The sequence below is a fragment of the Argiope bruennichi genome, chromosome 1, assembly GCF_947563725.1.
Source record: "Argiope bruennichi chromosome 1, qqArgBrue1.1, whole genome shotgun sequence".
In the NCBI taxonomy this organism is placed as follows: Eukaryota; Metazoa; Arthropoda; class Arachnida; order Araneae; family Araneidae; genus Argiope; species Argiope bruennichi.
This window is the reverse complement of record NC_079151.1, coordinates 119,220,389-119,246,496: the sequence shown is the minus strand read 5'-3', so window position 1 is coordinate 119,246,496 and position 26,108 is coordinate 119,220,389. Positions and strand designations below refer to the sequence as shown.

The following is a 26,108-nucleotide window of genomic DNA, read 5'->3' as shown; positions in this document are numbered from 1 at the left end:
GGGCTATTTTGGGACGGACTTCGTCATTTTGAACCGCGATCAGATGACGAGGACGATACCTGAGATGGCACCCCCCTCTCCAGACCACACCACACCAGCGGGAGGACGTTTGGTCAGGACGGATTTAACGTGCAACAGACCCCCTTACACGACGGTTCTTCGGTGGAATAGGGTCTCGAACCGTAAATCCTCCTGTTCCGAGACCTTACCACCAGGCCACCGCAACCCCGCTGACATTCTGGGAGTTAGTGCGGTAATTATTGGAAGGTTGTTGATTTGAGTATCTAAAAATGTTTCAACGACTGGAAGTTGAGACTTCGGATTAATTATGAAAGAGATTCGAACCAAACATATGTTCAACCGGTATTCAGAATTGATAATTTCTATGTTTCAAATGCCTGATAAACTCATACTTGAGAACCCTCTAATTTTATGATAAAAAATATTTATTCTAGATTCAATATCTGAGATGTTCAATAACTTTCAGGTTACATCAGTACAATACAGTAACATTGGCTGGTCTAGGTACAGTCAGCATCTAACTCTCCGACCCGCCACAAAGGCACACGGATTTAAACCATAAAAACTGAATAACCAGACCGCCGCAACAGCAACATTGGCGTGAGCTGTGGTTTAGTCCTAAGGGCCATCACCGGCCACGGTACATCCCTCCCCGAAGGAAGTACGTCCCGTCATCGATGGGAGGAGTCAGATCCCCCACCTATTAGTGTACCCTCCAGGGTGGCGAGATCCAACCACCATGCCGGAAGCATCTCATCCTCAATTCGAGGTGCCCCCCTCCCGGGTCTAGGTATATGTAAAAGTCTAAATTTAAAAAAAGGAAGTTTTTTTTTTAATTCAAAAATTCGAAACATGATATTAACATGATTTAACTATTATCAATGCTTACAAGAAATCATCAGCTAAAACCCGCTAATTTTTAAAAATACATAAACGACTAACCAATACTTGGACTATAGTGGATGTTACGCCATAACCTCCCTATTCTTATTTCACGACCAAAATAAAAAATAAGTGAAGTGAAGAGACAAGAACAATTGCATAGGAGACGAGTGAAAAAAACTGGTGAAAGCATGTCTTTTTAAGAGCTCCAAAGGAAGCTTCGAAATATAGGTTTTAAATTTATATCCTAATTGTACATATATAAATAGACATTATATATTTCCTAAAATACAATAAAAATTTGCCAAGTAAATCATAACAAAAATTGTGGTCGCTGTTTTATCAAATAAAATTGTTCCACATAATAACTTTAGAAACATTAATTTAAATCAGTTAATCCATAAATAAGTTGAAATAAGTAGGTTAAATATACCATTACAGTATGAATATAGAGAATGAAATATGAGTATAGAAAAATGTAGCATTATAGTATCAATAAAGACTTATCTTACTTGCTAACACGCAGCACAAAAACAGTATTACTGTGAGTGCAGCATTTGATGAAAGAGGGCCTTCGCTCTCAAGAATATGGGACAGCATTTCAGTTAAAATAAGGCCAAAAAACTGAAAATAAAAAAAAAATTACGATGGAATTTGAAATTTTGATATCAAATATGATAAATTTTTTGGAGAGATGTTATTTGATTCAACATTAGAAAAATGTATATAATGTTTCAACATATAATAAGAAAAACATTGAATACCATGAAATTAATTATATTTTATCTAATACTAGCTAATATATTGTTTTTCTCGGAGCAAAATTATTTTATTTTTTTGTGCAACAAAACACTAATTATTTATTTATCGGTAAAACTTTCTTTTTTCCTTATGTGTGAGTGAAATTTCAAGAACGAATAACTTAACAAATAATTATAAATATTAATATAATTATTATTCATTATATTAATAAAAGTAGATCAGTTGTTGAAACTACATAATGTAAACATCACACCAGAAAAAGAAAAGTATATTAAATATTAGCTCTCGTCGGATTACTAAAGTCCCAGTAAAATAAATACTTTATAAATGAATATAACATTTTTAAGTGCAAAAAATTCTTTTATACAAAATCTTATGAAGATTCTTTATTTTTAAATTAAATGACTTGTACTAAATTAAATATATTGCACTGAAGAAATGGACTGTTAACTGTCCCAAATGATTTTTAAATGCCGAATAAAACTTTTTGAATAAATTACTAACAGTTTTTGAAAAAGGATGCAAAAGTTAATTGTACATCTTAATTGGCATCTTGAATACATGTTTATAACTTGGAATATGACGGTAACCAGTTATTTTCAATCTCCATTGACCATTAAACCATTTGAATCAATTTTTGAAACAGAAAAAGCTCGAATCAATTTTCAAGTTAGAAGTAATTTTTAATAAGAGAAAGTTTCAAAACTCTTTTTTAAATATTTCTTATTCCCATGTATTTGCTATTTTAAATTCAATTATTAAATGAATCTTGGGCATTGCCATGTTGTTTGTTTGGGAAACACTAAATCTGTATCAAAATTATATCCATCTAAATATTAACATTTTGTAGGCGCCATGTTCTGTACTCAGAGGTCAGACAGACAGAATTCCTCTAGATCGATATCATTCGACATTATTACAATACTTTTACAGTTCGACATTATTACAGCAATTACAGTACTTTTTATATATAATTACAGTATTTTTTTTCATATTATCTATTATATTGTCAGGAAAAATTAAGCTGTTGCAGTAAAAGATTACAAAATTCAGCAATCTGTATAGTTTTTCGATCCTGTTGGCCATATTTTATTAAATAATCATGACACTCTAAAATTTTAAGCAAAAACTAATTCTTTGTGAAACTTTGAATATTTCTATTTCAGACCAATCAAAAGAAGCCTCAAAAAATTGAAGTTCGTTAATTGTTGGATACTCTTTGAGAAAGATATAGAAATGGTCTAAAATATTACATATTTTTAAAATTTTAGTTAATTATTAAACTTATTTACACTAAATATTACTGAATGTTAACATTAAAAAATTCTGATGTCAATTAGAAAAAAATAACGAGTGAAATAATTCAATTCGAAATTTCACCTTTTTCTTTCCAGTAGTTCCAAAATATGCAACTAAATAGTAAAGCTCATCGGGGCCGCAGTAGTAAGGTTTAGGCTTCGGAACCGGAGGGTTTTAGGTTCGTGACCCGATTCAACCGAAGAACCGTCATGTAAGCGCGTTTGGTGCACGTTAAATTCGCCCGGGCTAATTATCCTTCCACTGGTGTGGTGTGGAGAGAGGGGTGCCAGCTCAGGTGTCGTCCGCGTCATCTGCCCGCGGTTCAAAATTACGATTTCCGTCCCTAATTAGCTCTAGTGTTGCTTTAAAACGGGACGTTAATATAACTAAACTAAACAAACTAAACTAAAGCTCATCGAATCCCGGTATTTTAAAAAAAAAAGTGGATACACATGATAGTAATTTTATCTAAAATGCAAGAGAAAATAAAAGCAAATATTTAAATATTTCTCTAGAGTAATATTTTAATATTGATATAATATATTTTTTTTATTTTGGAAACAATTGCAATGAAACAAGCAGAAAAAAAGCAAATAATCAATTCAGCAATTAAATTCGATCAGAAACGAAAATGTTTTTATGCGCGTTCAATCAACTGGGATTGCAAAAATTCTAGAAAATCCTTGATTTATAAAAAGATGATGAAAAAAAAATTCTTTGAAAAATTGTTAATGAAGTAAGATTCGATACAGTTATAAAAGTATGAGTATGAAAAAAAATATGAATTAAATAAAATTCAGATTCGAATGGTTCTAATATAAGAAATCGAATCTACTACTAATAAAAATGAATCTGCATATGTGTTCTTCTTCTACGGAATATATTATTTGTCCTAAAGCAATCACACTTGGCACATGACTATTTTTCTGAATAAAACTGTGCAATTAACTAAGCCTATTTTAAATTTAATTAAAATTTTAACTATTTAAAAATTAAACAAAATTTTAAATTTTTTTTAATGAATAACACCAGAAAATATTTTAGAGATCTCATGATTAAAAACATTTTTTTTTAATTATATCATTTTTGGCCATACAACTATTTTTCTACTTTTAATTAATTTTTAAAAAATATTTAAATATATTTTATAATATACTTCATTGCTGTAGTGAAATACAAATCGTTTTCACAGATGTTACTAATATTTCATCCCAGCATTTTCCCCCTTATTGATGAGAGGAATATGAATAAGTGGTTTATTTTTCCATGATGAATGAGACATGCTTTAAAAAATTTTTTTAATTTTGTCGGACTTACAATTAAGGATTAACTTCATAGTAGAGGGTGATGAAAAATCCATCTTTAAACACAATTTATTTCTCTCGTAATATAATTGAATGCATAACCACACTGGCTACTCCATCAGTCATATTTAATTAAAAGCATTCAAATTAAATATGACTGATCAGTCTGCCTTGGTAGCATTGGTAAGGACGAAAGTTGAGTCCTAAGGACCATCACCGGCCACAAAGCAACCCTTCCCGTGGGAAGCACGTCCCGTCATCGATAGGAGGTAGCCGACCCGTAATATTTATATACCCACCAGGGTGGAGAGAACCAACCAACATGCAGGAAGCTTCTCATCCTCATTTCTGTGGTGCCCCCTGGTGTAATAGAATGTTTAAAGATACCGGCAGAAAATTAAGGAAATAATAGCACAGTGTACAAAATGATGTAAAGCTTCTAAAATAGCTGAGTTATATGTCTACTGAAATTTGAAGTTGAAAATTTTGCTGATAAAGCTATTATAAACAAATTACACAAAATTTTTTATTGATATTTTTAGCAATCATCAATCCAATGAAGCAACTGAACAAATATGATTTATATGTTACTGATGTCAAAATGATTTACATAATTTTAAGGAGACACATTTAATACATCAACTAATATGTTTTGATTTAAATTATTATACACTGCGAGCAAATAAGAAGTAATCGTGTAATTTTTTGATAGACTGTTACGAATTAGTATCTATTAAGTGCTAGTACATTTAGTTTTCCATGAAATATGATATGAATTTGGTGTCATTTGATTTACAAGATGTGCAAATAGATAACTAAATTTGTAATTAAAATAGTTTCGTGAAAAATATTCAATATAAAAAAAAAAGAAACACAATATAAAGCAAAAACACAATCTGATATTTACCATTGTTGATGCATTGAGCAAGCATGCACAGATCGCTTCAGACTGTGGATAAGTCACCTCGATACCATATTCGAAACCGATGGGTAGAAAACTTGTTAAGAAAAACCTGAGAAAAAGTATGGAAAATATTAAAAATATTCAGAAGCGATTGTTTAGAATGACCATTTCATGCTTAACTAGAAAGAGAATATTAATAGTGATAACATTTTGATACGTCAATTCTTAATTTGAACCTTTACTATTTAATATATGAGAAATTATCAGCAAAGTTACAGTAAAGGATAGAAAAATTTATAAAATTTCTTCCAGAGCAAAATCGATTAGAGTGAACATTTACTTGATGTTATTAGAATTTTTCTAAATTAAAACAATTTATATTTTTTAAAACAAAAAATGATCTTAGCATACGGCTCGGCTTACATCATGATTTCTTCTTGAAATTCAACAAGAAATAAAAAGGATTGAATATTCTAAAAAAACACCAGAAAACGAAAGATTTAAAATTATTCAGAAATACTTCTGCATCAAAATTAGTAAATTTATCTTTACTTCAATTTGCTCACTGAAAAATAAAATTCAATATGCAGATCATGAACTGGGTAGCAATATATATTCTTTCTAAAAAATGTATTGTAATGTTTAAAAGTTTAGGAACTCTGGTCTATTCGATTATTTAGGTGGTCTTCTAGCGAATGTCGCTTAACTTGGCAATCTGAAAATTACAGCAACCCCTTTACCCTCCCTTCCGGTCTAGTCTTTCAGGGGTTCATTAGAACGTTGACCCGCATCGGGTTCCCAGCCCCCGCAGAAGCTGCAAACAACTTCAGTTTGTAAGATTTAACAAAGCCATCCGCAATCAGCCATGTATTATATAAACTACTCGCCGCAAAAGCAGTGTATATAGTGTAAATAAAGAAGTTTAAGCATAAGTACAGTCCACTGCTCACTTCACTTCAAATCACCGGATGGCGTCAACGTACTCGTATTTATTCATTGGCGGATTCTGAATCCTTGCTATATTTGATTAGTTAGGTAATTTCAAACTTACTCGAATTTATTCAGTGGTGAATTTTTGAATATACAAACTATGTACCTGCCTAAGGTGGTTGGTCTGAGGGTGGTTAGGCAAGTTGATTAAAAATGTTATAAGCCTTCTTTAACATTTTTGTTATTAAAATATTTATCACTTGTTATATTTTCACTTTGTTATTAAAATATTTATTAACGCCAAGATTTGCTTAAACAAAATTTGATACAAGCTAAAATGCAGAATAATGATAGTAAGTCATATCAAGGACTCTCCGACCCGCCCGAGGGCACACGGATAAATAATACTGAATGACCGGACAGCCGCAACAGCAACACTAGCGGGAACTGTGGTTGTCCTAAGGGCCATCACCGGCCACGGTACAAGCCTTCCCGAAGGAAGTACGTCCCGTCATCGATGGGAGGAGCTAGATCCCCCACCTTTTTGTGTCCCTCCAGGGTGGCGAGATTCAACCACCATACCGGAAGCATCTCATACTCTTTCCGAGGTGCCCCCCGGGGATTGAATAATGATAGTAAATGAATCATAATAAATAAATATTTAATAACACATATATTTTCATAATACTTAAAACATTATATAAAAATAATATGGAGTTTGTTTGCAAATGTATTGAAATGGGAAAATAAATTGACTGTTTTATTAAGAGATTAGTCTTATGATGCATACTTCCCAAGGCAATAAAATGTCTGAATCCACCTTAGTTATTTACAACAATTTCGTTATTTCTTCGCGCCTTGCTTTCAATTTAGTGTTTCTCCTCACACTGAAAGCGCACTCGACTGTCTGAGATCAAAAATTAGACATCTTCTTGCGAGAACAGGAGATTAACCTATTCAAAACAAAAACTCTTAATAAAATTTAAAAAAAATTGTGGAGGGGCGAGACTCTTTATAACTTCTTTATGAAACAGATGAAAATAATAGACGAGTTTCAGTTAGTCCCACAATTCCCAAGACAAAACAAAAACGAACACAAAAGTGCACGACACTCACTTAGAATGCGATCTAATAATGTCTCTCAAGAAGGATCATGGGAAATATACCTTAATGTTAATAAAGTAGCGTCATCTGTTGTATCAAAATTGAGAGTAGTAGAATTAGGTGACCTCTACAAGATATAATTAATATTCTTCGTTGTAAAACAAAAAAAATGAATATATCTGATCATCAGTCTGTTACAAGAATCCTTCTGAAACAGTCCATTAAATGTCCTTCTAGGCCCATTCCTACCCCAACTGTGCTACTTTAAACTTTTCTAAAATAATTATTTCGAAAGATATTTAATTAAGAAAGGGAAAGGGTTCAGACCATTTCTTTAGCACAAAATGTTTATCTTAAGCTAACTCAAAAAAAGTATACTGTTCGTCAACGGATTCTGAAACGACCACATTTCGACGACTCCATCTCATTAAGGGGTGAGACGGGGAAGGATGAGAGCATTTCCGGTATTCCCTTTGACCTTGGATTTCCCCTATTAGATACTAGTAAATGTAAACACCTCCTTTCATCTTTCCTTTCACCCCTATTTTGACGGATTAAACAAACCCTAACGCATGCGCAAAAGCGCGGAGGGTTTTGCAATCCGTTGCAGAACAGACCACATATTTGAATTTAAAACGTCTTTTCATGTTCTTTTTGCCGGGTATTACAAGCCGTGACAGGATGTAATACAGAAAATATTTATGTTTCCGGTGTCTTCCGTTGTATCCGTGTATTTGTATTTCCGGTTGGACGTCGAAACATCAGACAATAAGGAGATATACAGTGGCTCAAAAAATTGAGAGTACACTTTATTTTTACTTGATAAATCCGACTTTCGATATAAATAACACATTACGGGGAAGTGCAAACATGGTTTTATTCTTACCCATAACAAATGGTTTAATTTACAGTAAAAATTTAAAAAAAAAATCAACGAAAAACTTCTAAATTGAAAAGTTTCAGAAGCATTTCAAATAAACATACGCAGAATTTTGCCTCAAAAAATTGAGAATACACCAATGAAATTTTTTGTAATATCACGCATAGAAACAAAGTGTCACTATTAAGTTGCATGACTTTTGGCTCTTCTAATGGCCTCTAAACGTCATGGTACCGATTCGATCCATTTTTGGTGGTATCTTAAGATATTTTACCCCATTTTTCTTGCACCGCTTGTTTTAAATGGGTTTTGTTTTCTATTTTTGTGTTTTTGGACCACTGCTTTGAATGTTGCCCACATATATTCAATGGCATTGATGTCGGGGTACTGTGGTGGTGTGTGTAACAGCTGTTTACAATGAAAAAGACACCATATTTTGACGTTACGTGCATTCTGTTTGGAGTCGTTGTCCTGCTGTAAAATGGAATTTCCATTTAAACCCAAATTTTCAGCACTTTCCTTTAGATGCTGCGAAATATATCCAAGTAAACCAAATCGTTTATAATGCCATCTATAAAATTTAAATTTCCTACCCCGGATGAAGCCATGCAACCTCAAATCATGACGGAGTCACCATCATGTTTAACTGCAGGACGTACATTTTTTGGATCCAAAGCAGTATTAGGCTTACTCCATGCAATACGATGGTTGTCACTGCCAAAAATGTTGAGTTTTTTTCCATTACTAAATATAGCTTCTTCCAAAGGTTATTGGTCTTTAATTGATGGGTTTTTGCAAACTTCAAATGCTTTTTCTGAATTTGCAAGCTGATGAACGATTTCACTCTAACAGTGCGACTTTTATATCCAGCTTGCTTAATGGCAATTCGCACAGTTTCAGCACTTACACTTCTACCTATGATTTGAAAAGTTTCTGCAACAAGTTGGATGAACTATATGGTCACAGCAATCTAAAGAAAAGTGTTAAAAATTTGGGTTTAGAAGGAAATTCTATTTTCCAGCAGGACAACGACCCCAAACAGAATGCACGTAACGTCAAAATATTGTGTCTTTTTCATTTTAAACAGCAGTTGCACACACCACCATAGTACCCCGACATAAATACCATTGAATATTCGTGGGCCACACTCGAAATAGTGGTTCAAAAACACAAAATTGAAACAAAACCCATTTAAAACAAGTGTTGCAAGAAGAATGGTGTAAAATATCTTCAGATACCACCAAAAAGTGGTCGAATCGGTACCATGATGTTTAGAGGCCATTATAAGAGCCAAAAAATATGCAATTTAATAGTAACACTTTGTTTCTATGCGTGATATTACAAAAATTTCATTGGTGTATTCTCAATTTTTTGAGGCAAAATTCTGCGTATGTTTATTTAAAATACTTCTGAAACTTTTCAATTTAGAAATTTTACGTTGATTTTTTCTTTATTTTTACTCTAAATTAAACCATCTGTTATGTGTAAAAATAAAAACATGTTTGCACTTCCCGGTAATGTGTTAATTATACTGAAAGTCGGATTTATCAAGTAAAAGTAAGGTGTACTCTCAATTTTTTGAGCCACTGTACGTATTGCGGAATACGATAATAACGATGTCGTGTCCGCATTACAATAGAAAGAGGCATGCAGTAGCTTCTGAGGGCAAAGATCCCCGAGCACCCCAGGGCAGAAGTCTGACTTCTAGCTCATATGAAGACGACACTCACTTGCACAGCTCTTTCACACACCTCACAGATTGAGTACAGCATAGAGAACAACCTCACCCTAACCACAACTCGAACCCGCGACGTCCAGATCACGAGGAAGACTCGCTACTCCTAGGCCATGAACCCGTCGGAACAAGATAATGAAACAAAGATTTGAGAAATTTCAGAATATATGAATATAAAGAAGATGTGGTCTTCGATAAATTATTCATTAGAATAATAAAGATTAGGATTATGGTTTTCATACTAATATATCAGCATAGAATTCCGTATCAAAGAGCATAAATTAGATTTAAGTAATTGTAGACAAAACAGAATCTGGGACCTTTTGGGTATAGAAAAAAACTAGAATCTAAAAATGCTTATATAAAGAATAAATAATTTTGTAATGATTATAGAATGAACTAATAATATTCATTCAGTGAAATATCATAATATTCAATTTAAAAAATGACACATTAAATATACTAGGATTTTAAATAATTTTCTAATGCTCTAAAAATATTTGTTTTAGCGTTCAGATTAATTACAGCACAACACGTCATAAAGCAAAAAAAAAGTAGTTATGAAGACAAAATTCTGCAAAAGAAAAAAAAAATTGTAATTATGGGATTAAGAAAATTAATTATAGGAAAAGAAGAAAAATTTGAACTAAGCATAATAAAGGCTAGTACTACCATAAAGTAATATTTATATCACTTTTACCGTAAAAAATGTTGGTAGTTTTCTTTAATCATAGGATTAAGAAAATTAATTACAAAAAAGGAAGAATAATTTTAAATCTCACCAGACTAAGCCTAATAAAAGAAAAGATAGTAATACCATAAAATAATATCTATAGCAAAAATGCAAGTAGAATATATTTAAGTTGTTTTAAAAAATTCAGAGACAGCGCAAACCTTTCATTTAATTTGTAAAATTTCATAAGCCTTTTTATCACACACACACCCTAAAAAAACTCGATATCAACTTAACTATATTGTTATAGTGAAAACATTTTAAATAAAAATAAGGACAAAAACTCAATGCTTTAATATGAATAATAAAGGCAGAGTAAAGGAGAAAATATGTTAATTCTTTAAGAAAGTAAAAGTTTTTTTTGTATTAATTTATAAACAAAAATTGTCAAAAAAATCCGAGTCTTTTATTCAAATATAAAAAATACAAAAAAAAAGTCGATAAAAGTTGAATTTTTTTGACAAAATACAATAAAACTGCAGAAGTTGAAGAATGTTTTTACTGGTTTATGCTTCATCATAATACAGGCTTTACCACAGCATTACAGAAGTCACAATAAATAAATAGATAAAAATGGATGCCATATTAAAAATCAAATCTTACCCAAAAACGCCAATGGTGATAAATTGTATCCAAATTTGGTTCGCGTACAGGCATCCACTAAACACTATGAATGTAATTAAGCTGGCGAAGCATATACCGAAAGTTGTTTCCCTGCGAAAATAATAACAGACAATAAATGAAAATAATAACAGAAAATAAATGGAAGTAATAACAGAAAATAAATGAACAATTAAAGGCCAATTCAAATTTCTTGCTCTTATATGCTTTCATGACCTTTCTGTGAAATAGCCTTTCAAGTATTTTAAGTTTTAAAATTTTTATTTCCTCACATATAAGATATAAAAGCATAATAACATTGAAGTTTTTTAACGCCCGACCTCCACATTTCTTTATTAACCTTGATAATAAAGCATGTTTGAAACTATATATGTTTATTCTATTTACATTTAGAAAAGACTACCAAAATTAAAAAAAGAAACCAGCTAGACAAATGTTCTTCGAATAACTTTTAAATAAAATTTGTAGAATTTTAACAATTGTGAACAGAATTTGCCGATGAAGTATCTATCTTACTTCCGATAATACTGGGGCGAATTGGAGGTGCGAGGATAGAACCTAAGATCTTGCGGTTCGCAGGCCAGTAACATGACCACAACACGAAAGCAATTGCTCGTGTAGTGTAGCTGTTAACTGGCTTGTAAGCTTTCACCATAGACTCTCCCTCCAGCGAGTCGGAGGTGAGACGAACGATATGGCTGTTGAGTGGTGATGTATTAGTTGTTGATTCTAATGCGCCTGTACCCATTTGAGTAGCGCCAAGCGTTATGACGAGCGTGTTTGGGTGAGTTGTTGCTGCGTCAAGAGAGTCTGACGACTTTGGATTGCTGCGGCCTTTTTGTGTTGCCGCGTCAAGTGAATCTAACAAGTTTGTGTTGCTGCGTCAAGTGAATCTGGCGACTTTGTGTTGCTGCGTCAAGTGAATCTGGCGACTTTGTGTTGCTGCGTCAAGTGAATCTGGCGACTTTGTGTTGCTGCATCAAGTGAGTCTGACGACTTTGGTTGTGGGTAGATGACGCCATAACAGCTGTACGAAAGTTGGAAGCTCATCGTCCGAGGTCACCAATGTAGCGAATTATTAAGAGTGAGGATTGGATACAAAACGCGATAATACAAAAACACAATAATCTAGATGGTTGAAATTCAGTAACTAATCACCAGGTCAAAACCCTATTTCTGTGTCAAATTTTCAATCAAATCCAAAAAACGTGTTAGCATGCATAACCGTGTTTTGAGAACCCAATAACTCATAACTGAAAAAATTAAATGACTGAACATCGGATGTGATATTGATATCTGAGTAGTAGAAAGCTGTCTTTCTCATTATATATCTGTTTGTGAATAAGATTTAAGATAAACCATTACTATAACCAGTTATTCCGACCCACGCGAAGGCTCGCAGAAAAATCTGAATGACCTTACTGCCGCGACAACAACACCTAAGGGCCACTTGAGTCCTAAGGGCCAACACCGGCAACGGCATAATCCTTCCCGTGGGAAGTACGTTCCATCAACGATAGGAAGTACCACCCTCGGTCACTTCTGTGCCACCAGGGTAGCAAGAACCAATCACCATACCGACAGCTTCTCTTCCTCATTCCTGAGGTGTCGCCCGCCCCCGGTGGAAGAAACTATAAGATAAAATCAGAATAAGCTAAACAAATAAAATTTTATTTGCAGCCTTTAAATCTAAATTGCTAATTTCATTTAAATTTTTAGTAAAATTTGTCAATTGGAAACGCATATGTCTATCCGTCCATGCATACAGAAAAAACGCAATAACTTAGATGGATGATACTCATTAAAATATCCTCAAACAAAGAAAATGTAGCACCGTCAGATTTCGAAGATGAGAATATCTATCTCTGTAACACTTATTATTATACCATACCTCCGTTTCTAGAGCTCAAATGGCCTCTTTCCGATTTGGAATAGATGTAAGTGGATTTTATTTTTAAAAAAAATTACACAATGCAATAAATTGGAAAGAAACATAAAAATGACAAATAACGAAAATATATATAGTAAAAAAATGGTCAAAACTAAAATGAAAAATATCTACAGTATAATAAAGTTGGATAAATCAACATGATGGTGCACAGAATGAGTGAAAAAAATAAATCAATTATATAAAAAATATGGTACTAAAGGATGTAATGTAAATAGGATAATAATTCGTAATCGCAAAAACTAGATAATTGAAATTTGGTGTATGGTATTGACATCAGAATAGTAAAATTATATTAAAACGCCAAACCCAACCAGTCATAAGTAAAAGATTCAAAATTCATGCTCAATTATTTTCACTGTCCTGTGAAGATTATCTTAGAAAACATTATACAATGTAAGTTCACTAAAAATAAAATGAGAGAATGCTGGCGCTTTATTATACGTTGAGAGAATTTTTCATTTTAATTAAGGTTTAAGGAAGAGCGTTATAGAAAGTTATAAATGGATTACGAGAAAAAATAATAACGAGCGAAGGGTTCACTAGAAACTTTCTTGCATGCTTTTTAATAGAAATATTATCCTCCCTCCCCCACACACAAAAATTGTGGACTGAGAAACACCATGAATGCCACAAGTGTAAAATTTTTTATTTTTATAGTCCCACTCCCACACATGAACATATTGAGCATCGTAGTATTGTGTAGAAAACCTAGGATCGATTTTTAATTTTTATTTTGGACTCTCTGAAACGTCAGTTGACAAACAGCTACAATTTCAATTATCAGATCGCATACCAAATTCATGTTGTTTTTGAGTGATGGCGTTTACATGCATGCAAATGTGCGGACCGAGAAACGATCGATTCCTTGTTTGAAAATTCGACATAGATCCATAATTAAGATGATAAAATCTTCTGGTAAATTTCATTTATCTAGTTCTTCTTTTGTAATTATCGATTTTGTAGCGAATTGAGATGCGCGAGGATAGAACCTGGGACCTTATGGTTCGCACTTCAATAACATGACCACGATACAAAAGAAATTTCTCGGGTAGCGTAGCTGTTAACTGGCTTATAAGCTATTTACTATAGACTCTCCCTCCAGTGAGTCGGAGGTGAGACGAACGATACGGCCGTTGAGTGGTGATGTATTTAGCTGTTGATTCTAATGTGCCTGTACCCATTTGAGTAGCGTCAAGCGTTATGTCGAGTGCGTGAATTATTGATGTTGCTACGTCAAGAGAGTCTGACGACTTTGGGTTGCTGCGACCTTTATGTATTGCTGCGTCAAGTGAATCTGGTGACTTTGGGTTGCTGCATCAAGTGACGACTTTGGTTGCGGGTAGATGGCGCCACAACAGCTGTACGAAGGTTGAAGGTTCATCGCCTGAGATCACCAATGCAGCGAATTGATATGAGCGGGGATAGAACCTGGGACCTTATGGTTCGCAGTCCAGTAACATGGCCACGATACAAAAGCAATTTCTCGGGTAGCGTAGCTGTTAATTGGCTTATAAGCTATTCACTACAAGTTAATTCGGACTAGGACATAAATGTAGGCAAACTCCTTGGGACTTGATTTCGTTCAAAATGTAACATAAATCTACACATTCGGTGCAGAGGTCACATACCAGATTTCACCCTTCTAGCTCAAAACGTGGTTCATAGAGCGATATACAGATATAACTCCAAAAATGTGTTTTTCGGATGCAGCAGTATGCGAAATGAAGACATTCGTCAATCTCTCCTTTTCAAATGTTTTGACGATCAAAATATTTTCCTTTTATATATATTCCGTATGTAAGAAAGTAAAAAGAAACCACAGGGGCAGAAGGCATGGGAAGAGATATATTGAAAAATATAGTCTTTATTTTTCCTTACTTGAACTTGTGGGTGCGATCCAAAATGTAACCAGCGAACAATGATCCGACCAGACCACACACGATGAAAAGTAATCCCATCCATCCAATTGCAACTTCTTGATGCTGAAATCACACATAACAAAATATTAATTCACATTTGAATGCTTTGTTTACTTTTTTTTGTTACTTTACAGCTTATAACTGATTATTTAAAATTTTCTTTAGAATTCTTCAGAAGCGAACTCAATGAATATATTGAACAGATTAGTATATTTTGAATGCTTTCTTGGAGCCATTGTGGGGATATATTTTTATGAGTGAATAGTTTAAGCATATATTTTGCCGTTTTGTAGGAAATATATAAATTTCAAAATGTTTGAACAACTCGGACAATAATTCGGGGGGGGGTCATATATTTTCTTTCCAGCTGAAATTAAGGTTGAAAAAAATTCAATTTACCTAATTAAGTGAAATATTACACTTGGATTAAACTACTTTTTAGGTTAGAATACAAACCAAAATTATATAAAATCATTAAGGAGATATTTACTTTTTCTGAGTATTATTAAAAAAAATTCTGATTAAACTATTCGACTTGATTAAACTTGTTAAATGTGTGCATCTGAGCACCATTTACTAGGCAAAATCTTCCTTTTATTTTATTTCTAGATAGAAGAATGGAAGTTCTTGCTTAAAAGGAGGAAGTAACAGCTATACAATGACACTTTTTAATCTTATAACTAGTAAAAACTGTCTCAGAGAATAAAATCTGAAAGTAAAATTTCCTTTTATGATATCATATTTCATCCATAAAAAAAGGGTATTTGCTGTATGTTATTTTAATTTTCTCGATTATGTGACTGCAAAAAGTTTTTGAGAGATTATAAAAATATATCTCATTCATATCATATTGTTACAAAATTTTTCTCTACAAATACCGCCAATCAATCGTAATAACGCAGCGCATTTTACAGCTTGTTCAACAGCTTGCTTGATGTCTAATCCTCTCGTTCTGTTACCTGTCGGCGACTCCGACTACAATCCCACACGACTTCCCTGCAGCTTGAGAGTGCCTGTCTTTTATAGTACCGGGAGGCAGGGCTAGAATCTTCCAGACCAATCAAGGCGTATCTGGGTGTATCTCGGTTCCTACAGGAAGGATCGTGAAAATTCTCGAACTTTCCAGTTTTATCCATTTTGTCGCCAAATTCATCGCCAAGTCGCCAAATGGTCACCAAGCTCTGAGGTTATTGACGCGGCACCTGATCAGCAAGCACAGGACAGATCGTACAACGGTTTTTTTCCCCTCGATGACACTATTCGTGCCGGGAAGCAAAATCACAGGTTTGTAACAATATATTTTTCATATTTTGATACAATTACGAATTTATAATATTGCTTCCCTGTTCAATTAGTTTCTTGATAAGTAAGATAGTTTTACAGATACCTTATAGCCATTGACTGGATACCAGTTCAATGACCCCCTGGTCTTAGTGGTGACTTTGGATATAGAAATGAAGAAGCCAGACAATTCAAAAATAGCAGTAACAGCTCCATTGCGACTCAAGTTCAGATGTTATTTTTAGAAAATTTGATATTTTGTCAAGGAACTATAAAAAATGGAGGCGACTCAAGTCAGAAATAGTTATGTTGAACTCAAGCAAGTAATTAAATGAATCTTTTTTTTTTTTTTTTTTTTTTTTTTTTGAGAATCTCCAATGATTTCTCTCTAAGAAATTTGTGCTATCACTGTTATTAAATTATGAGTTGCTATTCATATAATGCTAATTTCTTCAAATGGTCTTCCTATGGACACTTCGTCTGTACTTTGCTACTATGTATTCTTGTTTTCTTGTAGAACAAAGCGTCCTTATCCGTTATTGAACTTGTTGGATTTTCCAACGCACACTCACATGACAGATATTTTTCGTAACAATATCAATTATCAAATCTATTTGTACAAAGCAGACTATCTGTTTTTGTAAATGCATGTGCGTTATTTATACAAAATAAAATTCTTAGCGAGATTTTAAACACATAATTTTTAAATCAAGAAGAAAATTCTCTGTTAATTAATTTTAAAAAAATAGAATTTATTTTAGTTCTAAAGGTTTATTTTTATCTTTACATATACCATTCTATTAATTTTACAGAATGTTCTACGTGAGAGAGATGAATATGCAATTCTTTAATCAGAAAACATGTTTTGTTACTGTGTCTGGAAGAAAATGCAAATTTTCCGTTCACAACTTATTTAATTACACTTATAATGAGGGTAAAAAAAAAGAAAATCATAGTAATAGACCAGTTTCTGTATACATTTTTACATGATCAAAATAAACATTTAATTATATGTTAAGAATAGATTACAGAAATAAAATATTTTTTGTGTTAAGTGAATTTATCTTACTGGAAAAAATTCAAGAATAAGTTCGTTTAACGTTGAACCAAGAGCAAAAAAGGATCCAACCATGAGACCTGAAAAAGAAAGGAAAAATATTTAAATAATATATATATATATATATATATAGAGAGAGAGAGAGAGAGCGATTAAAGATTAAATAGTAAAGTGATTAAATTAATTACAGATTATTTAAATGTAAGAGCAAAAGTAAATCCAAGTATCAATTCAGAAAGTCTGTGTTTATTGCGGAAATATAATTTAAAACAGGACATCTATTATATGTAATAATATATAGCTCATCAAAGTTGGTTGTCATTATTACATTAATGCTACTAATGTCTTGAGAAAAAAGCTGGTCGCCGAAGTCGGCAAATTATTGTTTAAATATTTTCATCAAAACTCTAAAAAAGGGGAAAATTCTTGAATAAGGCTAATTACTTTTTGGAAATTATTAAATAAAAAATATTAATAAAAATTTCGTTGTAGAGAAATTCAGTAAGTCTTTTAAAACTGAGAAATACTTACCATATATTATGAATATGAGGATGAAATCCGTGTTCTTCATCATACTGAGTACAATTTCCTTGTAAGAAACATTGGGATCCTTCTTTTTCTGGGCTTCGCCGACACTTGGAGGGAGTTTGGGGGCATTCTGAAAAGCTAAATTATTGATAAAACAATGAAATATGTCATGCATAAAAACTACAATTTTTTGAAATTTGAATAAAATTACTCATATGTGCTATTTAAAACAAGAAAAAATTCATTGAAAACTATTAAAAATCCAAAATAAATTAATCAAAAATTATACAAGTTTTTTTAACTGTTTCTTCCAAAAATGTTAACTCATAAAATAGATTTTTAAAATGTTTGTTAAATTGTTATTAGAAATTTTTATTTTTTTTTGTTAAAATTCCAAAAATTGCATTTTTTATAAATATTTTACATATTTTTTTTTTCTTATTTTTAATAATTCCTTCAAATTTAATTGATGAAAGTAACTAATTTAATAAATTATTTCATGAAATTAATCGAATTGATAAAATTAATTAATTTAAATTTAATTGATGATGAATGAAATTTAATTTACAATACTTCTTGTATTATTATGGCGAGAAAATTTAATTTTTCAATTTAACTATTCGATCGTATACTTTTCCAGTATTAAATTCAAATTAGGAAATTGATTTTTTTTGGACATTAAAAACAATATAAAACCTTCATTTCTACTTTTTATTTAGTAGTATGTATGCTTTTCAAATTAAAAGCGCAATAATTTGTTATAGACTGATTTAATTTATTTCATATTTTTAAGTCTTATTAATTAACAGTGTGAAATTTTAAATAAATGAATTCCATATTAATTAACAGCTAAGAAGTCAATTTTTCAGGCAAACTAGTTCCAAATCATATATGTGTTAAGCTTAGTTGCTCTAAAATAAAATTTCTAGTCTATAAAGAGCCAACAGTGCACATATTCATATTAATTATACATAGAGATGCAGAAACTGTTTGAATATAATATTAAAATACAAAACATTATTTAATCGCCCAGGAACATTTTTTAAATGAAAATGAAAATATGAATAAACCTAGTCTATTTTTAAAAACAATTCCTAACTAATTTACCCCATATGTTATTAATACTCTTTATTACATAAATACTTCACACTTGTTCACGAATATTGAAATGTATGGAAGATTTTAGCGAACATTTTGAATCAAATAATTAAACAATGAGCAAAAAAATTAGAATTTACTCCGTTGCAGTTTTTTAGCACGGTTCTTCGTAAGCTAAAACCATTTCTGTCATTGAACGTTTGTTTCATTTGTTGGCTAAATTTTACTTTCTTTGCCTTGTATTGGATTTGGGTGAAGGCTTGCGTTTTCATTTAGACATTGTTAATCGCTATACCAAATTTTTCGTTTCTCAGTTTTACACTCTTTACAATTACAATATTATTAATTACGATGTTGAATCTGCTGATAACGATTGCAAAAGATTTTAGGGGTTGTAAATTTTTAATCTATTTTTTTAACTTAGAATTTTTTTTTAAACAAAAAAAATTGTCAAAAATATTTTTAAAAATGAAATAAAATACCAAAAATAAAAGCAGAATAATTTAAAATTTCGTCGTTGCCTAGCAATAAAGTATCTGAAAATATCTTTATTTCAAAATCGTCTGCACTCTGTGTTGTAAATGTATCGGCTGTATTCAGTTATTTAATAAATGTAGAAAGAGAAATTACACAGAAATGAAATTGGTATTATGTAAAAAGTAACATTTCGAATTTGAATTTAAGATTTGCTGCAAAAACAATTCTTGTAAAATAATTTTTTTTCGAAGTTACTGCTGAAATGTAGCAAAAATTCGATAAAATTCTTATTAATTGAATATTTAATTAACTTTTGCAATTAAAAAAATCACAACATTATTTCTCTTATCTTAAAAAAAATAACTATACAAAGTTCTTGATCGCCCCGGTTACTTTAGGTACATAGTTACTTACATATCCACAATGACTTCTATTTATACTAAGATTTTTGGATGAAATTTTTCTTTATTTAATATTTTAAGCAGTTTCTAAAACACATTTATCTTTATTTTAAGCAGACGCTCATTTTATCTGTTATAACCGTTACAATAAAAACAATTTAAAATAAATGATTCAATGTAGAAAAACATATTTTAGAGGCACACAATAACAGAATATCATTAGAAAAAGGAATAATCCTCTTAAAAATATCATTATACAACTTTCAAAAGAAAAGAGTTTAGATATGACTTCTAAATCAAAAATTGAATCTATTGAACTTCAATGTCTAGTCATAAATAATTTATTTCAAGTCTAATGCTTAGCCATATAACAATACTTCAGACGATACACATTAAGATTTTATAGGAGCAATTTATATTTAAAATTCAATGAACAATTTAAAGAAGATGAAATAGAAAGATCAGTAGCTTAGTTACCTCACGTCTTTCGCATTTTAAATGGTCTCATTTATACAAATGTCACGTATTTTATATAAAGGAAAAATATATTACTTATTCGATGTTGTATTGCAAATTATATTTCTTAGTTAGAAAGTTTTATATAGTTTATGATGTTCAAACTCGTTTCAACATTTTTTCCTGGAAAAAGGATTCAAAATGGCTTTGTTAATGCGTCATTATGTCTTATTATATGATCATTTATTTATAAGCAACTGACTGCATGACTTTTTAAAAATTTATCTCAACGATTAAAATATTTAAAGCGTTGAAAAACCTATATAAAAAGAGCTATGTCACCATGTTTTTATTTAACTTAGTTTCTTTACTTTTAAGACTTGCAATTTTGCAATCAATTTGTTCTCTTTCTTTTCTGATACTCAAGAGTTTCGAAATTTTCTTCAGTTGTTTTGTTCCTGATGACAATGCAATACTTTAATACAAATTTCGAATACTTTAATTGAACAAAATTTCGAAACTCTTGTGTATCAGAAAAGAAAGGGAACAAATTGATTACAAAATTGCAAATCTTAAAAGTAAAGAAACTAACAACCATCTGATAGTGTAAATTGATTATAAGATTTCACAATATTTAAAAATTACGAATATGACATAGATTAAATACTAAAAAGAAGGTAATCACAAAAAAATAGGCAAGCTTTTATGAATTTACTTGAACATAGAAAATATTTTTTTATTCTAAATTATAGGAATAAAAAAATCGTAAAATCACTGAGCAGATATGAGTATAGAAAAAAAGAAATTTATGGCACATTTTTAAAAATTAGTAATAAATCAATAATGCGATTTAAATGCCGATTAATTTATTCTATCAACACGTAATGCATTTAGATCTTTGTTTTGACCTTGATATATTTCATTAAAAAACTGTTTTCTCTTTTTTTGGTGCCTAATTAAAGCCTACTGTTTTTATTTTTCTTATTTGTTACTACACTTACTTTCAATTAGAGGAATTAATATTAAATATTGATAGGAACGGCTTTTCATCGCAATTAACTTAAATAATAAATCAGTGAATATAATTGTAATATTTACTATGTTTTATATTATTTATAATGATATTTCTTTAGACAATAATATTTTGGAAAAGTGTATAAATTCTAATTTTATGGCAGAATTTTATTATTTAAAAAAGGATGTCAAATCCTCTGCTCGGAAATATCATAGCCTGATAATATTTTAAGCTTGATTCATCTTTAATTGCCTCAGCTCTAGCATTTCATGCTAAACAATTTTTAATTACTAGATTTACAGAGATATTACAGCTATGAAATATTAACATGATAAAAAATATAGTATACACTGTTTAGAAATATATTTCAATATATCTTAGTAATATACAGAAAAATCTAATATTTATATATCGTTAGAAGCCATAGAAAATAGTGCTTAACTGATTTTTAGTAAAATTAAAGGAAAAATTGTACAGATATGAATTCGGTAACACTGAAAATCCATTTTTCTTTTCTTTTTAAATTTTTGGTCATGTATTTTGCACAACAATATGCTCCGAAATTATTTAGAAAAAATGCTGAAATTTTAATTAAATTTTAATGAATTCAAAAAATAAAATGAAATGTTGAAATTATCTTTCTTGATGAGAACGAACTACTTAAGAAGTAACTGTGTGAAAAATTTGATAGTTCAAGATAGAAGGATCTGTACTGTAAAGCACTTTAATTACGATTTTTGCCCCACACAATTTACAAATCTATACTACTATTATAAATGCGAAAGTGTGGATGGATGGGTGGATGTTTGTTAGTCAATCACGCCAGATGGGCTGAACAGAATTGGATGAAATTTAGCTGAGAAATAGATTATAGTCTGGAATAGTACATAGGCTACTATTTATTGCGTTTAATTGAGCGGTTAATTGTTTATTAATTAAAAGCTAACTTTCCCGCCAAAAAGCGCCAAATGAGTAAAGCTTCAGGGTTGTTTTTTTCCCACGCCAATGAGATTAGGCTTAACATGATTTTGACTATTATTTCAAACGATTCTGTTTATTTTCTTAGTGTTCGATACATTTAAAATTAAACATTGTTAATGAATCGATCTTTCGGATTCATTCTGAAATACTTTTGAACTAAAATAAAACAGAATAAAGAAAATTAAAAATTTATAATCCATATTGCCTTACCCCAACTGGCGTAGAAAATTCATACATTTGTGTTGCACCAATTGGCGTTGAAAATTCACGCATGCGCAGGAGTAACAAAAGATAAAGCCATTGATGCTATAAATTAAAATCTATTTTCACGCGTACGAAGTCACGGGTAAAAGCTAATTGTAAATAAAACCGTATAATAAACAGTTTCATATGTAAAAAAAAATAGCTGAATATTCATTCATAAAGCCAAAGATGAATTGATTAAAGCCATTGTTGAATTGAGCAATAATAAACCGTGTAATAATCAGGCAATGTATTACAGAAATAAACTAGCTGGGGTGGTTTAAAGTTACTTTATTACAAACTTCTTAATAAAGGTATTTACTTCCACCTTATCTCGCATAAAAATGATGAGCCTTCAGAAAAGCTCGGACCTCATATTTTTATTTTCAAACTAAAATGAATGATCACTCGTAGTACAGTAAAGAGAACCGAGTATGCTTTTGCACGTTTTTTACTGATCCATTGAAACCAAAATTTGTCATCTAATTATGATTTTAGTAACAAGGCCAAATTTCATTTATCTAGATCTTTGAGTTTTTTTCATTCAAAAGTATAAATATGAAAAGACCTAAAGACAATCAACTGGTTATTGGATTTGGTTCAAAATTTGATATGATCTACACTTTAAATTAAAGAATAGTGTAACAATTTTATCAACTTAGCTTTTTCATCTTGTGATTATCATGTTTGAGCAAACAGGCAGATAAATTTTCTTGAATAGAAAAGTTTAAAATTTTGAATTTTGTGATGACTGCAATACTTTCTCTGTATATACTTCGTTTATGAGAAGGGTTAAAATGAGATTTCTACATTTATTATTGTAAACTCCCAATTAATTAAAAATTATTCAATTATTTGAATGATAAAATTTGTTTCATTTTGTTTTTGAAAGATTAAAAAAAAAAAAGAATAATACTCTCTTTGTAAATCTCATTTCGCTTTTTTATTAGAAACTTCCTATTCTCTTGAGATGGAATACTTAATATTTAAAGCAAGTAATGAATTAGATCAACCCTGTTTAATCATATTTGGATCAATAAGTGAACATGATACTTACTGAAAGTAATTAAAATGAAGATAACGATGTTGACAGCTGTTAAAATGTAGGCAACATTTCGCTTGCCAATAGTTATCAGGTCCTTACGAGAACATTCATTGGACACTGCTAAAGGAGACAGTACAAATCCGATAGCAATTCCTAACTGTAAAGACAAAAAGAAACAGTTGAAACTCATTTAAATTTATATATTTACTTAGATTTTTTAGAAATATTAATTAAATATTTTAATTTTTCGTAATACTTCAATTAAGTACCGTTTGTATGCCATTATCTATGGACTAGCTTATAGCAACATAAAAATAAAAACACGTACATTCGAAATATTAATAATCAATTTTCAAATAACAAATTTGGAGCTACTATTGAGAAGAAATAATTTTACAGATTTTAAGAAGGGTGCTAGTATGTCAATGTACACTATTGAAAATTATAAATAAGTTTTTAAAATGAACTTTCATCAATGATTTGAGAAAAAATTATATTGCTGATAAGAGAAAAAAAAAAGATTAAAAAAATGAAGAAACTGAAACTGTCATTGTAACCGTAAATTCACACTAGTTGCGCAAAAATGTGCGCAAACCCTTGGCTTGCTGTTATTTACCTAGACATAAAAAGGATAAAGCTGGAAAAATGTTATTCTTACCAGGATGGCTTCGTGCTTTGTTTGTGAAGTTGTTTTATGAAAACAAAGGAATTGCCAGCAGCTGCTCTTCGAGCGTTTCGACCACTTGAGAATTTATGCAATGGACCAGGAGGTACCAAAACATGCTCAAAATTTTTGCTGTGCCCCCCAAATACAACAGCACCAATGTCTTAATTCAGTTACCTTTCTGCAAGATGAAGCGGTTCCACACCATTGGACTCTAAGTACAGCAGTTTCTTCGGCAACATTTTACTAATGATAGTCATGCGTTTCCGGCAACCTAACCATCGATAAGGTCCTTACGATTGAATCTTTGATACTTTTGCGGATTGATATGTGCGAAGATAGAACCTGGGACCTTGTGATTTGCAGTCCAGTAACATGACCACGATACAAAAGCAAGTGCTCGTGCAGCGTAGCTGTTAACTGGCTTATAAGCTTTCACTACAGACCCTCCCTCCAGTGAGTCGGAGGTGAGACGAACGATATGGCTGTTGAGTGGTGATGTATTAGCTGTTGATTCTAATGCGCCTGTACCCATTTGAGTAGCGCCAAGCGTTATGGCGAGCGCGTGTGGGTGAGTGGTTGCTGCGTCAAGTGAGGCTGACGACTTTGTGTTGCTGCGTCAAGTGAATCTGACGACTGGTTTATTGTGGGTAGATGGCGCCACAACAGCTGTACGAAGGTTGAAGGCTCATCGTCCGAGGTCACCAATGTAGCGAACTTGGATCTGCGAGGATAGAACCAGGGACCTTGTGGTTCGCAGCCCACTAACATGACCACGATACAAAAGCAATTGCTCTGGTAGCGTAGTTGTTAACTGGATTATAAGCTTTCACTACAATACGTTCGAATAAAATGTGTTACAAATGTGTAGTTTAAGTCTTTCCAGCATATTTTTATTGTATAGCGCCATCTATCGGTGTTGCTGGAACAAATTTTTTTTCGCGCAATCCATCTCCCCATGTCTTGAATAGTATGTTCAACAATTTTGGAGCCTTTACACTGAGTAGTTCGCTATATAGAGAGCTCAGAGTAGGGGCGTTTTAATTTTGATCACCTTGTGTATATCTTGTATGATTTATGTTCTTAGATATAAGAGTTCAATAAAAAAAATCTTTAATCGTTCCCTGATGAGGAGATTGTTTATGAGTGTGAATAAACTAGTTGAATTTCATAAAAAATATCAAAATGTGAAAATGTACAACAGCGATTTTATTGGTTTAAATTTTGGGGGTTGTTATTTTAAGTAAGATTTTAAGTTTGCATTTCCATATGCAACTAGATAAAGGGGTGTGTGCAAGTTCAATGCCAATTTTTCTCGTTTAAAACCGTGTAGTTAAAAATTAACATAAATACTTTTCTGTCACTCAAAATTCGCGTACACAAACAAAAAATAATCCTTTCTAAAAGCGTTATAGCACGATTTCAAATTGTATAATGATCAATTTTCTAAAATAAAGGGAGAAAAATGAAGGTTGAAGTAACCACTTGAAACTACTAATGAGACGGTTGCAAGAATAATGTGAACAAGTATATAAAGAAATTAAAGTAAGAATGACTTGTGCTAAATAACGCAACGATAGACACAGCATTATGCAGTGCGCATTATAAGGTCACTCTTTTAAAAGACGGATTTATTTCATTTCATTCAATTTGTAATGTAATAATGGTGTATTTTAGATTAATATTTTTTTATTAAATGTGTGAGTACAGTTTTTTTTTATCCCTTAGGATTTCAGACTGCTCGGAATCCACGTTTATACACAATATTATTGAGGCAGATCTTTCGCTTTAACAAACATTTTAATAATCAAGTGAAT

General features: G+C 31.3%; 1 protein-coding gene across 2 annotated transcripts in view; it reads right to left on the bottom strand.

The window, feature by feature from the left end:
- LOC129968130 (feline leukemia virus subgroup C receptor-related protein 2-like) overlaps positions 1 to 26,108 on the bottom strand; it is a 66,938-nt gene that overhangs the window by 1,927 nt on the left and 38,903 nt on the right. For both annotated transcript variants that reach the window (XM_056081959.1, XM_056081952.1), the window contains exons 4-10: positions 23,640 to 23,784; positions 17,915 to 18,049; positions 17,396 to 17,463; positions 15,005 to 15,108; positions 11,158 to 11,268; positions 5,176 to 5,281; positions 1,416 to 1,527 (exon numbers count right to left, since the gene is read on the bottom strand). In XM_056081959.1, the coding sequence (XP_055937934.1) occupies positions 1,416 to 1,527; positions 5,176 to 5,281; positions 11,158 to 11,268; positions 15,005 to 15,108; positions 17,396 to 17,463; positions 17,915 to 18,049; positions 23,640 to 23,784 (781 nt within the window). The remainder of the gene's footprint in view (positions 1 to 1,415; positions 1,528 to 5,175; positions 5,282 to 11,157; positions 11,269 to 15,004; positions 15,109 to 17,395; positions 17,464 to 17,914; positions 18,050 to 23,639; positions 23,785 to 26,108) is intronic.